General features: G+C 36.7%; 1 protein-coding gene across 4 annotated transcripts in view; it reads right to left on the bottom strand.

Annotated features, from left to right (window-relative positions):
- Positions 1–242: 242 nt before the first annotated feature.
- lsamp (limbic system associated membrane protein) overlaps positions 243–14,869 on the bottom strand; it is a 690,614-nt gene continuing 675,987 nt past the window's right edge. For all 4 annotated transcript variants that reach the window (XM_053647175.1, XM_053647177.1, XM_053647176.1 and 1 more), the window contains 4 exons: positions 10,952–11,083; positions 8,767–8,887; positions 6,762–6,910; positions 243–4,764 (listed from right to left, as the gene is read on the bottom strand). In XM_053647175.1, coding sequence (XP_053503150.1) covers positions 4,667–4,764; positions 6,762–6,910; positions 8,767–8,887; positions 10,952–11,083 — 500 coding nt within the window. In that variant the 3' untranslated portion in view covers positions 243–4,666. The remainder of the gene's footprint in view (positions 4,765–6,761; positions 6,911–8,766; positions 8,888–10,951; positions 11,084–14,869) is intronic.

The raw sequence follows: 14,869 nt of genomic DNA, 5'->3' as shown, positions 1-14,869 counted from the left end.
TAATAAAGTGGAATGACACAGGAAAAAAGTATTGAACACGCTAACTGAAATGTATTTAATACTTAGTGGAGAAGCCTTTGTTTGTAATGACACTTCAAGACGCTTCCTGTCTGAAGAAATTAATGGGTTGCAGTATTCAGGTGCCCGTTCTTCTAAACATATTGTCTTTAAAACTTGTTCAATTGGATTCGAGTCAGGTGATTGTCTGGGCCATTCTAACACCTTAATTTTTTTTTCTCTGAGACCAATTAAGAGTTTCCTTTGCTGTATGTTTTGGATCGTTGTCCTGCTGGAAGTCCACCCACATCTCATCTTCATCATCCTGGTGGATGGCAGATGATTCTTCTCAAGAAATGTGCTCCATTCATCGTTCCTTCAATTATATGAAGTCTGCCAGTACCATGTGATGAAAAACAGCCCCACACCATGATGCTTCCACCTCCCAACTTCACTGTTGGTATAGTGTTTTTAGGGTGATGTGCAGTGCCATTTCTTCTCCAAATATGGTAGGTAGTATGACAGACAAAAAGTTCAATTTTGCTCTCGTCTGACCAGACTACACTCTCCCAGTATTTCATAAGCTTGTCCAAATGAGTTGTAGCAAACTTTAAATGAGCTTCGTCATGCCTTTTCTTTAGTAATGGAGTCTTTCGGGGTGAGCGTGAGCAGTGGAGTGCATTGCCTATTGTTTTCTCTGTGACAATCGTACCTGCTGCCTCCAAGTGTTTCTGGAGCTCTTTCTGAGTGGTCTTTGGCTCTTGGGCTATGCTTCTTACTATTCTTCTCACTCCCTGGTCAGAAATCTTGTGAGGAGCTCCTGCATGTGGCCGGTTGATGATGGAGTGATGTTGCTTCCACTTGTGGATAATGGTGCTTACTGGAGGATTCAGAAGTTTTTCACTACGTCTGTATCCGATTCCATCAATATGTTTCACAACAATAAGGTTCTGAAGGTCTTGGGAGAGCTCTTTGCTTTTACCCATCATGAGATGTTTCTTGTGTGACACCTTGGTAACGAAAAGCCTTTTTATAGACCATCAATTAATATTAATTTATCAGCCCCGTTGATATTAATTTGCACAGATAGGAGGTATAATTACTTATGGATTTCAGCTGGTTCCTTGCCTTGGAGAACTGCTTTTTCTTAGTGTTTTCAATACTTTTTTTCCCCATGTCATTCCACTTTATTACACATAACTTTATTTATAGACTTTATTGTTGTGAATTCTTTATATTTCCGGATTTCTTGAGTTAATACTGGTGTCTGGTGAAAACTTCATGTGATTAACCTCATTGGAAATATAGTTACTGAAAAACTGTTGACAAGTTCAATACTTACTGTATATATATAAAATCAAAACACACACACACACACACACATATATATATACGAAATTATTTAGCAAGCTGGTTATAAAGTGCATCCACATGACCTCGCTTATAATTTTGTGAATATTTAATCTGCTGTTTAAAAAAAAAAAAAAAAGAAAGGTATTTGGAAGAAATTTTGAACTGATTATTTACTAATAAATCAAAATTAATAGAGGTAATAATAATAATAGTAATAATAATAATAATAAAAATAGACTCTAAAGGAACAGTTGGACCAAGAAATTATGTTCGAGATCTGTTAGTTTATTTGTTCTTCATATGAAAGAATTCACACCATAAGTCACACACCACCACAAATGAACTAACGAACGAACAAACACAAAAGAAAGAAAAAAAGTCACCAGTTTAATCGCATCATGTCAAATTCAAATGACTTTATTTAGCTTCTGAACGTTTCATCGGTACTTTTACAGTACGTACGATTTTTAAGAAATTGATTGCAGTAACCTTGGAACAAAACAAAGCTGTTACAAAATGTTGCTGCGATGTAATGAGGGTGTAAACTTCACAGATACGTATGGGGGAAAAAAACAACAACCAAAAAATGTACAGGAAAACAAAGTTATGTGGGCGTGAAAGGCTAACACGTGAGGCAGCTGTTTGTTAGCTGGACCTGGTAGCTTGTGTAAGTCTGTGCATCCACATAAAACTCAAACATATACACACATTTGCACATCAGCATTCAACAGGTGGGACGCAAAACAGTCACATTTTAGAGTAGGAGGACATATACTGTGGAATTATTCAGGTAAAGCAATCGTTTGAATATTTTGCGGGAGGGAAAAAATTTAGCCTAAAGGGAATCGCTAGCCCTTTATGATTAGCTTCGCCTACTCTAAACTGTGAAGAAGTTCAATCACACACAGTTCTATGGCTGTATCCCAAATGCTAGAACTGTCCAACATAGTTAGTAATAGTAGTAGCTAGCTAATCGCCTGTTAGTTTAGTAACCCATGAGTTAGCGCTCTACCACCTAAATGCTTGCAACAAAAAAAAAAAGGGAAACTTAACAAATACGACCTCTAAATACAGATAACATAGCTGTGTAGCTACATTTAGTTAACATGGCACCATTTCTAACAAGAGTTGTTTTGGTTTTTGAGGAGTTTTGCTAACTAGTCATGAATTCTAGCATTTAGGACAGAGACATGTTTGTAGATTTAACAAGGCATCGACCCAGCTCACTGGCTGATGGCGCTGTCAATCACAATTGTGGGCGGGGCACGCAGTGTAAGCACGTCGTAAGTCAAGGAGAAAAATCGAGCATCCTTCGTAACTTTACGAAGATTTTTAAATGAATCTACAAGGTGGACAATACGATGGAGAACCATGTCGCATTTAAACAAAATGCCAAACGTAGCCTTAACATAAACCTAGCAAGTGAAATTATAAAGAATTTTATAACAAACATTATAATTCATCTTAAACGGCACAATACTGTAGCTTCCTCATTTTTGTACTGGAATCATCGTTAAGTTATATAAAAAACGAAAAATATGAAGATCAGCGCAAAGGTACAGTTGCTCTAACTTTCATCCGAGAAGTTACAGTAACGCGTTGTTTTTTTCCCCCGATATTTAAAATCTTTTTGTCTCCTAATCGATTTTACTTACAGGGTGCACCGAGATGCAACACTACAAGTTAATCCTCGACAAATCCACTAGCCTATTAAGAAACATGGACATAATATATTCATTTTTTTTATAATATATTTATATATATATAATTATATATAAGGACAATGGATTCAAGTACATATATACAACGTTAATTGAAATCTTGAATGAAAAAAAGAGAAAAAACAGCTTTGTGAGCTTCCATTTGAAAAATTCATAAAAGAAATGAGAATTATTTTAATAATAATAATAATAATAAGAAGAAGAAGAAGAAGAAGAAGAAGAAGAAGAAGAAGAAGAAGAAGCAGAGCATTCATTGGTGTCGTACATTTCAGTCCAAAAAAAAAAGTCTCACACAGATTAGCAGTATGGTACGTTTTCCACAAATGGACACAGTAAAGTGATGGAACATTTTTTCCCCCCGCAGAAACACGGTTAATATGGTTTAATGAGATTTCATTAAAGTGACGCCCAACATGTCAGAACAGAACTTGTTTTACATGTGGAGTAAAACAACAACAATAAAATAAAATAATAACAACGATCATCATCTCTCGGCACACACCCTCAGTTTTTGATTCTGTTGTTCAAGTAGTGCAACAAGAGATTCCCTTTTAATTAAAACTCTCACCTGTGGGAATTCTAGCAAGAGCCATTTCGTATGAAAACATACCTCAGACCCCTGGCTTTCTAAGCGCTAATATTGACCGTTTCATTTATAACATTTCATTTTTCACAGTCACCACACAGGGATTTGTGAATTGTGAGGTCGTAGTGTGGAGGATGTGTTGCTCTCACAAACCAAATCTGTTCATTCATTTTAAATTCAACCGCTTCAATTACACAGCAGCTATCTACGCTCCCTCACTAACTTTGAGTTTGCTAACAGGAAGTGAGGTCTCACTATGTTTTTATTTCAAAGCTTTTCACAGGCCTGCTGTATACAAAGATTCCTGACTAGTTTGTTAGATTTTTCACTGTTAGCTTACAGTTTACCTTTTAGCGCTTTTAGAGTCAGGCATTACGTATACATGTCTGCTAGCTGGTTAGCCCAAACTGAATGAGGTGCTAATAAAGTCCAGGAGACATTCCGAGTGCTTCTTATAGTATTTTGCAAAGATTCAAAAGGTTCCAAAAAAGTTACTGACTGGCTACTTTCCAGACAATGATGCTAAGTGTTAGTTGCTAAGTCTAACGCTAGACATTCATGGTACACATTCGACACATACTGAAGGGAATTTCTGGATAAATTGATACTAATCTGTGTTACTTTTCAACGAATTGGTTGATTTTGTTGCCGTTAGCGTTATATAGCTCTCGCTAGATTTTGCGAATGTAACAAAACAAGCCAAAGTAAAAAAAACAAACGAGTAAATAATAACAATTTATCATAGAAAGAGCATCTTGCTGCTTCCTTTCAGGTCTGGTAATCCATTCTCATTTTGAAAATTTCAACACTAAAGCACACGACTAGCCCGTTCTGTTCAACTTTTGTAATTGGAAGTGTACCTAGATTTGCGTGCAAGGAGGCACGGTTTATACTGAATGGAAATGCAAACAGTCTGACGGAGAGAGGAGAAGGCGGGAGTTAGAGTGAGAGGAGGAATGAAGAAGAGCGGGATAAGGAGCGTTGTGGTGAAGGAGTGCAGCGCTAAGCATTAACACTTGAGTAGAGGCAGGAGGAGGGGCAGAAGGAGAAGCCACAATGACTGACACACAGAGGCGGAGCCATTGATGTCCCGCCCGGTTCCAGGTCCTTGAACACACACAGAGAGAGAGAGAGAGGAAAATAAACAAGTGTGTGTGAGATGCTGAATAACTAAATGATGCAAATTCTAATGAAATTTATATAATAAACAGACAACTCCAAAATCATTGGCACCCTTCAAGATTATTGTAAAAAAAAATTACAACTAAGATTACAAGTAAACTCTTTACGTTTCATATACATATACTATATATATATATATATATATATATATATATATATATATATATATATATATATATATATATATATATATAATGTGTGTGTGTGTGTGTGTGTTATATATTTAAATAATTCCTGTAGAAATGATAAGCCATTGACAAGCCATTCATTGGTGCAGTGTGCCATCTGCTGGCGAAAGTGAGGAATGCATTCTAAGAACTTGGCAATAATAATAATAATAATAAATAATAGTCTGCCTTTCTGAAACCTGAGGATGCTTTACAAACTTTAAACCTAGTTAATAATGACAAAACTATGTAAACTATCTGGTGGCCACATCTGGTGGCCACGATGTGAATTGCATCCTGGAAAATTTCTCCAAACATCTGTTTGATTATTTTATATTAAGATAAATAAAATGAATTATCCTCTGATTAGGTTGGCATGTGTAAACAACCTGCCTCATTTGAAAACTGTAAGTGAGGTTTGTACTGTTTCATAGCTCTTTAATAAGATGATTCGCCTGTGGTTGTTATGAAATAAAGGTTTGTGAGCTGCTGTTATTATCATAAGCACATTAGGGTGACTTTGCTTTATGAGTTTCCCCCAGGTAAGACTGTTTGACAAACAATTAGTTAGATTTTATACAGAAAAGTTGTAAACAAGACCATGCCACAACTGAAATTCTGGAATTTGATTAACTACATATATTCCTAGTATAAAATAGACACCCTGGGCTAAGCACATTAATTAGTGAGATTAGTCTTTGTATGATAAACAAATTTATTAGCGGGATTAGCATCTGCATCCTAAGTACAACTCTAGTAGGGTTAGTTCCTTAATGATAAGCAAATGTTCTGCATGCTAAACACATTTTCTAATGGGATTAGTTTCACTATGATAAGCAAACTTTTCTAGTGGGTTTCAAATCATTTCATGCTAAAAAAAAAAAAAAAAAAAAAAGATTACCAGCAGGATTAATATATGCATGCTAAAAATTGTCTAGTGGGATTAGTCCATATATCATAAGGACATTTACTACTGGGACTATTTTTCTATGCTGAACAAATGTATCAGTGGCATTAGTTCTTCTAAGTTAGGCAATCTACCCTCTATGTTCTGCAACATACTGGTGGGATTAGTAGGTTTAGACTCTGCATGATAAACACATTTCCTAGGGGGATTAGTCTTTCTATGCTAAGTACATTTACTAGTAGGATTTGTCTCTCAATGATGAGCAAATTTACTAGTGGGTTAAATTCTGTATGCTAAAAAGATCACCAGTGGGATTAGTCTTTGCATGCTAAACAAATTCTCTAGTGGGATTAGTGTCTCTATGTCAAAAATAATCTAGTGGAATAAGGAAATGTACTAGTGCGATTAGTTTTTGTATGCTAATCAAGTGTATTAGTGGCATTAGTTCTTCTATGCCTATCATTTTCTTCTAGTGGGGTTTGTCCCTTCAGGTGAGGCAGTTGATTAATGGGATTAGTAGGACAAGTCTCTGCATTATAATCAAATTCCCTAGGGGATTAGTCTTTGCATGTCAAGTAAATTTACTAGTCCCCATATGCTAAGTAGCTGCACTGTAATTAGTATCTACATGCTAAGCACATTTACTAAGTGGGATTACTCTTTGCATGCTAAGTATTTTAGAGGATTAGTCTCTGCATGCTATCCAAATTTACTGCAGTTTTTAAAATACTAATTATTTATATTTTATTAACAGCCATTAACCAAAACCCAGCCTAACCATTACCTAATGTATGTGTGACAGTGTGTTTTTTTTTTTGTGTGTGTGTGTGTGTCATGTGTGTACTCACTGTAGAGAAACACACTAGCATTGTGTATGCCCAGCCGGTTGGTGGCCACGCAGGTGTAGTTTCCGTAATCGTCCTCTGTGACGTTGGCCACAATGAGCTCAGTGCGAGAGCCAATGATGTGGATACTAATCCCCTGCATGTTCGACAGCCTAGAGAGAGAGAAATTTATAATTAAGCGAACCTGTACTACGCTGCACAGAACAACTTTAGAAGATATAAACATGTCAATAATAGACAGGGAAATGCATGTAATGAAAATGTTTACAGGCTGAAACATTAGCATATGAGCAGGACTAACGCACTAGAGAACATTTTACAATATTTTATAGTAAATAGAAGCACACACGCTCAGTGAATTCAGGTTCAAACAGTTCCTCTATGTTGTGTTCACTAGCAGGGGTATTTGCTCATTGGTCATTGTATTTATTAGTATATAAAGTATCTGTACAGTAAGTGTGGCTAATCCACCAGAAGCTCAGTGTTTTTTTTTTAACGCTTCATTATTAGGGATTAGCCCCTGCATGCAAATCCCTAGTGGGTTTAGGCCCTTATGCTAATGAAATGTAGTACTGCGATTCATCTATGCATTCTTGATTAGTCCCTCTATGCCAAGCAAACTACTGGGATTAGACCTTCTGTGAAAAAAGAAATGTACTAGTCTGTAAGTACTTTTAAAGTGGGATTAGTCTCTTTTTGCGCAGAGGGATTAGTCTCTGTATGTTTAGTAAATTTATTCAAGGCATTAATTTCTGTATGCTCAGCAAATTTTCTATTGGGTTTAGTCCATATACAACAAGCAATTTTGCTAGTGAGATTAGTCTCCGCAAGTTAAACAGATGTATTAGAGGGATTAGTCTGCATGATTAACACATGTAATTATGTTAAATTTAAATTAATTATGAATTAAAATGGATTAATCTTTGCATGCTAAACAATTTTACTAGTGGGATTAGTCCCTCTATGATGATGATAAATTTTTTTAGTCTAATTAGTCTCTGCATTCTAAACTAATTTGGTAATGCGTTTAGAACCCTATGCTAAGCAAAGTTACTAGTAGAATTCCTGTTTGAATGCTAAGCAGTTTTACCAGTGGGATTAGTCTCTGCATGCTAAGAACATTTACTAAGTGGAGTAGTTCCTAATTAAGTAGTGGGATTCGTTTTTATATGCTACGAAAATGTACTAGAATGTTTAGTTTCGATATGCTAAGCAACCTTAGTAGTGGGATTAGTTTTTACTTTAACTAGTGGGATTGGTCTCTGCATCCCATACACATTTACTAGTGAGATTATTATTATTTATTATTATTATTATTATTACGTATATATTTTTCATTACATGTTAAGCAAATTCAATAGTGCCATTAGTTTCTGTATACTTAGCAAATGTACTAGTGGGATTAGTTTCTACATGCTAAGCAAACTTACTAGTGTGATTAGTTTTGTATTCTTACCAAATTTAATAGCAATTTTGTTAGTGGGATTAGTCTCTGCAAGTGAAACAAATGTATTAGGGGGATTAGTCTATGCATGATAAGCACATGTAATTATTATGTTACATTTTAAGTAATTATTTGCATAGTCTTTGCATGCTAGGCAATTTTACTAGTGGGATTAGTCCCTCTATGATAAGCAAATTTAGTAGTCTAATTAGTGTCTGCATTTAAATTAATTTGCTAATGGGTTTAGAACCTTATGCTAAGCAAATGTACTAGCAGAATTATCTCTCAAGAAGTTGAGTGTCACGCCCAGGGACAAGCACCCACACAAACAGAAACAAGAGGGAGAGCAAACACTGGAAACACGGGTAAGGGGAAAAATGGGGGGTTTAAAAAAAAAACACCCAGAGGCTCCGGCCCGGACTTGGACCATGACACGCATGGCTAAGTGTATTAACTAGCAGTCTTGCTCTCAGTGTTATTTAATAGTAGTATCAGTTACTCTCCGGTAAGCAACAGTCACTCTATGCTAAGCGTAATAGGTGTATATGCTAGCAGAGATTGTACCTTTTGTCGTCTCGGTACCACTCGAACTCTGGTTTGGGCACTGCTGTGGCGTCGCACTGCAGAACTCCGGGACGTCCCACCTGTGTCTCCGAGCTCTTAGCCCCTTTAATAAAAGGTGGATCTATACGAGAGAGAGTTCCAACATAAACAAAACCTTCATCTTCTACACAATAGAAAACAAAAGGCTAAATTTCCCAAGGATAAAAGAAGATGAATAGCTGAGGAGAGCGACACACTGCAGCCATCGCTGTAAAATATATTACACTGAGTCACAGCCCGAGATAAACACACAGCGGCTCTAGCGCGGTTATAGATTATGATCCTCGTATTATATTACGTTATTTATCCTCCTCGGTGCTGAGACTGGAAACTTTCCCGATAAACACATCGCTGCTGCATATTAAACAGTGTAATATATTCAGCGTGTGTGTGTGTGTGTGTGTTTGGGTTCAGACTGTATACACAGGCTCATCAGGGTCCTGGTTGTGTTGCCTCTCAGTATGACCCATTGTGGGTCAAAATGCTGAAAGGATTCCCAGCACTACTAAATTCAGTTTAATGATATTTTTTTAATAAAGCAATTCTAACAGCACACGTGGTCACAAAGCGGCTTTGAAGAAATCTGGACGAGAAGAGAAATTTAAGGCTTAATTGTCTTACATTTTTTTGGCCTAATGAGATTTATACCACAGAGCTTTTGAATTCTGGATTCTGATTGGTCAGAAGGTGTCGATTCATTTTCTATAAGAGCAGCTCTGACCTGTAGTGCAGCTGTTTCGCTTGATTTAATTTGTTATCGTTTCTACAGTAAACAGATTAGAAACAATTGATATGAAGTTTTCTGCAATTTATTTAACATCGATAGAAGGAGTTTGATTGTACTGTATGATTATACGTTTATGATAAATCCGTTATTGCAATTCAGTTTGATTTGTTGCAAACGAATCAGTTGATTTAATATATTATAAATAGCAACAAAAAAATAAATTGAATAATATGCTAAAAAAAAAAAAACCCTGGTCTGTGGCGTTGCAAACCCCTTTCTTCATGAACAGCAGGTAGGATTGATTGGCAAGGACAGGCTTTCAGGCGTGTTTTGTTATATGCCACTTGGGTGCAAAGGAAAGTCGTGAGGAATGAGACGCACTCGGCAGCAGGGCTAAAGAGACGGTGCTGGAGGGGGCGCCGAAATAAACACGAGTCGACCCGTGCAGACAAAAAGGTCAGTTTTCGATATCAGCCCTGACGTTTGAGGCAAATATCAGCAGGAACGAGACGAAATAAGACTGCTGCACGAGTTGAAAGCTTTTTCATGCTTCTGATAACTTTTTTAAAATGTGCTGATTGCTAATTTATGTCTGAGGCATGGAGATAATGATATTGCCACAGGCAAAATATGAAAAGAATAAATAAAAATCAATCAATCAATGACAAAGCATTTCTGTATTGGTCTATAATAAACTATTTAATCTCAAAATTTACTTGCATGAGATATTAGCATATTACCAGGCCACAGAGTATTGTTATATATTCATTGTAATGTACTAACACACTATTAAGGACATATTTATATATTTATTTATTTATTTATTTGATCGCTGGTGGATCTGTATCGTTGCGGTGGATCTCTATAGTCGCAAAGAAAACACTCTTTTCCTGAAGCTTATAATTAGGATATAATATTGTTTTTGTTGTAGAGATTTAAAATGGTGGATGGTATCGTCTCTCGGACTGAGGAAATAAGAGTTCTCTCAGCTGAAAATACAACTTGGCTGTTTAAACACAATTAGTTTTGTAGCAAAGGTCAAGCTAGCTAGCTAGCTAACTAATGCTCATTGCAGCTACGGTTAGCGTTGAGAAAATTCGAAAGAAATAATAAAGGTGAATATATGAATTGTCATAGCTATGTTTTATGTGTTCTTTGCTAATACCAGATGCTAGCAAGTGACTATGAAGGCTATGAGTAGACAGATATTACTAATTTAAGGGCACTAAACTCTGAATATTTGTCAACTAAAATGCTAGCCAATAAAAACAGGAATTAATTTTTCTTTAAAAAAAAAAAAAACACCCCTTCAAATGTCAATATAAAAAATCTCCAGTTAATAATAATCTGTCAACTAAAGTGAAGTAGTTATCATGACAGGAAATTGTCCTTTTTTCATCTTTGGACTCAGATACTTACAGTTGACGACCACGTTGACGTACTTGACGTCGGGTGTAGCGACGTCGTTGTTAGCCTTACACTCGTAGCGGCCGGCCTGAGTGCGCATGATGCCGGAAATTTCCAAATACTCACCCACGTCCAGGGTCTCAGCTGTTGAGACATAAAACAGAAACAAAATTAGCATCAGTGTCATCATTATCATCGTCGTCATCCTCATCAACAGTGGTATAGAGGTACAGATAGTAGTATAAGGTAAAAAAAATTATAAAAAATGCTCTTATACCAACATCAATACTAGGTGATACAATGTGACATATGCTATGACAAATGACACAAAGTGACATTGATCTGGACATATTTCACGATTAATGACTAAAGTAAAGCAGACTGTAAGCTGTGCTCTCTGAAAAAATCTACAGGGGGAACCAGGACATCATCCTTCAATACAACTGACATCTTCAACTCAGCACAATAAGTTCACTGGTAGCAGCACACAGCGAAAACAAACATCTACAGACAACACTAATGAGTGAAAATAAGCGTCAAAAAAGGTATCAATGAATCACTAGTAATTAATGAGTTTATTGTTGTTGATATTCAAAATGTTGGATGATATTGTCAGTCAGACTGAGGAAACTGCTCGCAAAAGTTCTCAGCTGAAATGACTGAAAAAACTACCAACTAGGTTTTTAGTTAGCTTTGTAGAAAAAAAAAATTCATGCTAGCCAGCTACAGTGGGGGAAATAAGTATTGAACGTAGTTAGCTATTGTTAGCTAGCTAACTAGTGTTCACTAAGGTCCCAGTTAGCATTAGGGATCATTTCCATCAGGACTAATGAATGTAAAAGTAAATAATAACATTGATGAGACCGTTAATAGTCATAGATAGCATTTTTGATGCTCATTCATACAGTATTTTTGCTCGTAGTCTGACAAGATGATGTTCAGTCAGCTAACATAGTGCTAATCGAGTTATTAATGAGCGAAGGAGTTTGCAGCTCCTGTTTGAAGCCACACTAGACTTTTGCAGCTAGCACCACTGTATTAACTAATACACTGACACAAATAAAACATTTTATCGTGAAGCTAACCTTTGATGAGCGCAGGTTCTAAAATGTTTTGGTGGAAGGAGGCGAAAGAGCAGGTACAAGCTGATAATTAGGCTTCTATAACATGCTTGTGAAAAAATCTAACGAGAGACATGATCGACCCCGAAACATCTCGTATCCACTTTGAAAGTGTGTGCGCGCGAATGTGTGTGTAAGACGACCTGGCAAATCTGAAAGAATCTTCTCCTGCCCTCGCTAGTCTGTGTGTAGGTGTGTGACTGCTTGTCTTAATTAGCATGCCTCATTATGGAGCCCTCATATCATCTAACTCACCAAAGGCATTGTGGGTAAGCGGAGGTGAACGCTGACTGGAGAGGTGAGTGATTATGGAGGAGAAAAGTGTCATTTTCAGACGATATAATGAGTATTAAGTAACAACAACAAAAAAAAAAGCAAGGGAGTTTAATTGTACATTTTTACATTTAAAACAATTGACCTACTGAATTTAAATGATTTAAAAATATTTTTCTTTAGGAATAGGATTAGGGAATTAATACTTTAATATTATGCTTAAATCTATTGAAAATATAGACTCCACAAGACCTCTGAAGGTGTGCTGTTATATCTGGTATCAAGATATTAGCAGCAGATCCTTTAAGTCGTGTAAGTTGTGAGGTAGAGCCTCCATGGATTGGACTTGTTTGTCCAGCACATCCCACAGACGCTCGATCTGAGATCTGGGGAATTTAGAGGCCGAGTCAACAACTTGAACTCTTTGTCATGTTCCTCAAACCATTCCTGAACAATTTTTGCCACACACATCAGTGAGCTTTGTTTGCCCATGACACTGTCGCCTTCCTTGGAGCACTTTTGGTAGGTACTAACCACTGCATAATGGGAACACCTCACAAGTCCTGCCGTTTTGGAGATGCTCTGACCCTCATCACAATTTTGCCCTCGTCAAAGTCACTCAGATCCTTACGCTTGCCCATTTTTCCAGCTTCCAACACATCAACTTCGTGAACTGACTGTTCACTTGCTGCCTAATACATCCCACCGTATCCCACCCTACCTTATAACGTTGTTCACGTCACCCATCAGTGGTTTTAATCTTTAATCTAGCTGTTTGGTGTACGGAAATAACGTAATGGCACTTGAGAGAGTCATCATATTTTTTTGCACCGTGAGGAATATTTTGTACTGACACCGACAGAGAATGTGACGCGTTGGCAGGAATAAAAATGCCGAAATCTGAATCAGTGGACCAGTCAGGAAAAGAACGTATTTTTTTTCCGTTTCATGTGCTGATGTAGTAAATTGGATGCACAGTCTAAACAATACAAAACCGGTTTCATGAAATCGTAATGGATGTGCAGTTTTTATAATGTTATTTTGAGTATTTTGAGTAAACTGAATCCGTTCATCCGAGTTATTAATTCGTATTTTTTTAAACCTCTTTCTAATAATAAATGGATGAAAAACTGGCTCATTCTGGATTCTGATTGGTCTGATTGGTGCTGATTCATTTTCTAAAACAGCAGCTCTGACAGTAGTGCAGGTGCAAATCTGCAAATCACAGGATTATATTAATACGCTCGTTCTAAGACGGTATAGTTTCTATAGTAACAGCTCATTCACAGGGACTTGCATGTCGGATTATCCACATAAACTTTCTTAAAACGTGTAAATGACACTGGAAGGAGTCTCCAATTTCAGCACTTTGTAACATTCAGAGGTAAAACCATAACATGAAGATTTCCGACACGGAAACATTTTCAGGACAGAGGTGTTTCTCGGTAACATGACATGCTGCGTTCCCCCCCCCTCCATTATCAGAAGCTATTTCCATCAATCTTAAAATGTTAATCTCTTAAAATTGAGATGTAAATCACATCCCAAAACAACAGAATTTTATATATCCATTATTATTCTGATTTTTATTACTCCATTAAGCATTGCTCCTCCCAATCCAACATGGCTGACGGCGACAGCGTTTAAACTTTTTACACAAAAATGTTTAAACTAGTAAAGAAATGACAGCTTATAACGAATCTCATCATCATCATTATAGAAATTCTGACCTAAACCACATGATTAAGTTACGTTGAGTTGTTAATTCCAACATAATTGTGAGTCAGTGACATTTCCCCTTTGTGGAAATGCTTTAAGCTCATTTTACTACTACACTCATTTCTTTGCGTCAGCGTGAACATCCTCGCGAGATTTCATAACGTAACTGGATCCTGTTAATACTCCGTGAATTGTTCATATTCACACTACATCGCTGAAGCAAGTGATTAGAAACTTGTTTAAGTTAAATTTAGTGTAAGCGATGAAGTCATGTTTTCATGAGAGACTTTGAGAAATATTTTTTACGTAAACTCTATGTAACATGTTCTTTCAAATCTGAACGACCGCATAATTGTGTCCGCATAATTATGAATTTTTATTTTTTTATATGCATTATGAAAAATGAGAGACAGAGAGACAGACAGCATGAAATGGAATGAAACAAAAGAACATGCAGACTATTTTTCTTTTATTATTATCCCACACATGAAGACAATGACTTTGGTAATCCTCTCTCTCTCTCTCTCTCTCTCTCACTCTCTGTGTGATTGTAGCTGCTCTGAATCACATCTCATATTCGTTTAACATCATGCTAATGCAGAGCGGGTGTGCCATCGCTGTATGTGTGTGTGTGTGTGTGTGTGTGTGTGTGTGTGCAGAGCGAAGTGAGAAACGAGGGCTAATGTGGCGGAGCCATGAGGGAGAAAATGGAGTGCCAAATTCATTTTCTTTTCAATCTCAGTAATCACCTCATATTGTCACGTACAGGAGAAAAGAAACTGCAAAGAAGAAAAGAATATGTCACAATCCACACACA

The sequence above is a fragment of the Ictalurus furcatus genome, chromosome 17 (assembly GCF_023375685.1).
Source record: "Ictalurus furcatus strain D&B chromosome 17, Billie_1.0, whole genome shotgun sequence".
Classification (NCBI taxonomy): domain Eukaryota; kingdom Metazoa; phylum Chordata; class Actinopteri; order Siluriformes; family Ictaluridae; genus Ictalurus; species Ictalurus furcatus.
This window is presented reverse-complemented; position numbering and strand designations above follow the sequence as displayed.